Source organism: Sinocyclocheilus rhinocerous, unplaced genomic scaffold, assembly GCF_001515625.1.
Source record: "Sinocyclocheilus rhinocerous isolate Xijiao unplaced genomic scaffold, SAMN03320098_v1.1 C36815718, whole genome shotgun sequence".
In the NCBI taxonomy this organism is placed as follows: domain Eukaryota; kingdom Metazoa; phylum Chordata; class Actinopteri; order Cypriniformes; family Cyprinidae; genus Sinocyclocheilus; species Sinocyclocheilus rhinocerous.
This window is the reverse complement of record NW_015786148.1, coordinates 1-1876: the sequence shown is the minus strand read 5'-3', so window position 1 is coordinate 1876 and position 1876 is coordinate 1. Positions and strand designations below refer to the sequence as shown.

The 1876-nt window shown below is 43.4% G+C and overlaps 1 protein-coding gene across 1 annotated transcript; it reads left to right on the top strand.

Annotated features, from left to right (window-relative positions):
* Nucleotides 1–69: 69 nt before the first annotated feature.
* LOC107736602 (zinc transporter ZIP13-like) lies at nucleotides 70–1791 on the top strand (the record flags this gene model as incomplete). The annotated part of the gene is made up of 2 exons (XM_016547982.1): nucleotides 70–424; nucleotides 1648–1791. Coding segments are annotated over exons 1-2 (484 nt in total), but the record flags the coding sequence as incomplete, so codon positions are not given.
* Nucleotides 1792–1876: the final 85 nt, after the last annotated feature.

The following is a 1876-nucleotide window of genomic DNA, read 5'->3' as shown; positions in this document are numbered from 1 at the left end:
ACCCCAAACGTTATTGAAATTCAACTAATCTTTCCACTTCATGAAATTTTGTTGAAGGCTCCTCTCTGCCTTACAGCACCCTACATGTTTCTTCCAAGTGCTTTGCGGAGGTCTGGGCTGATGAGCGCAGGACCCAAGAAGCCTGCTTGGGCATTTGCAATGCTGCTTCTTGGCGCCGCCCTACTGGCTTCATCCTTCGGTGGTAAGATGATGGCTCAGACTGCTGTGGCCCAAGCAAAGACAGCACCCGCAGGACCAGGACCATGGTGCATTAAGGACCTTCTAGACCTGGACAAGCTGTTCTCCATAGATAACCTAGATGTTTGGTTCTACTCCCTTGTGGGATCGATTGCCATCGGACTCAGTGGCATCTTCCCACTCTTAGTGATACCCATTGAAGCTGGAACAACTTTGAAAACTGAGGGTAAGTCAAACTTATTCTTACATGCTTTTGTGATCTAGGTCCGTGTATGTAAACGGCCCATTAGAACAACTAATCTAGGATCAGGTTACACGCTAACCAGATCAGGTAGAGGTAGCATTGTGTTACAGTCAGAGCTGGTCCAGATATTCACAGCAGTGTCCTGGTGCAGACTAATGGACATTGGGCAGGGATCAGTATTTTGTGTCTTTTCTTTGTTCATTCTATCAGAAGTGGAAAAATAATGAGTCTTTTCTGGCCCTGTGCAGGGCATCTATAGTTTCCAAGCAGAAAGGAAAAAATGAGATGGTCAGACATCAGGCCTAGTGTGACAAATAGACATGTGTTTGTTATTAATGCAAGCAAGAGAGAACCGGTTTGTAGATTGATTTAGGTCTTCACACATTTGTTTGGTTACTTTAAAGCAGAGCTCCTTTCACTCATATTCTCTGTGGGATTTTTCCCTTTGCTGCTTATGCCTGGTTCCACATTTTGTTTTTTCGTACCATGTTAAAGTAATTTCCCAGCCACAGAATAAGCCACAGTTATTATAGGTGATTCGTCATTAAAACATTTTTATAAGGTGTCAGGTCCAGTCCTAAATTAATGTGTAAACCAAGCCTGATTGATTGATTGAGAATCTTTCCCAAACTGATATAAAGAATCTTGCAGAGACCGTAACCAATCTCTGGGAAAAATGTGTTGTGTGAGCACGCTTGACCTATAAAAGAATTTGTTGAGCATTCACCTTTTCAGCTACACCTGTCACGGCTTGTCTAAATATTTCTTGGTGTAGTGGACGTTCAAGAGAAGAACCAACAGAACCATAATAGGATGCAAAAACGTTTGCGGTAACATTGTATGGTTGACAGGGCGCACTCTAAAGACCTTTGCAGAGGGCAGTGCTGCTCGGTGAAACTTTTGTCTGCGATTATATCAGTCATGCAGAAATAGATCGGAGTCTGGCAATGGATCCCAGTCAGGAAGTAGACAGGCTTAAGAGAAGATCTACCACGGTAGGGTGCAGTGGACAGAAGAGTAAAGGGTTAAGACTGAATTATAAGCAGTTTATGATTTTGCAACTGTATTGTGGTTTCACCATCTGCTTAATGTGAAGGATTTGCTCAATTTGGTTAGCACGGCAAGATCTTTGAAGTGCTGCATATGAAGCATTTCTGCTCATGTTTGTTTATGAACTTCTGCTGATGCTCTTGCACTGTTTGCAGCTGGGTGTCAGAAGCTGAAGAAGCTACTGAGTTTTGCCATTGGTAGTCTCCTAGGTGACGTGTTTCTCCACCTCCTTCCTGAAGCCTGGGCTTACACTTCCAGTCCTGGTGAGAATTCTCACATTATATATAACACTTGCTGCTGTTCATGCATTAATCGTCTTCTGAATGAGTGCTTCTGTTTCTGTCTGTCTTCTCTGTGACTCCCGGTAGTCGTAAGCATGTGTGG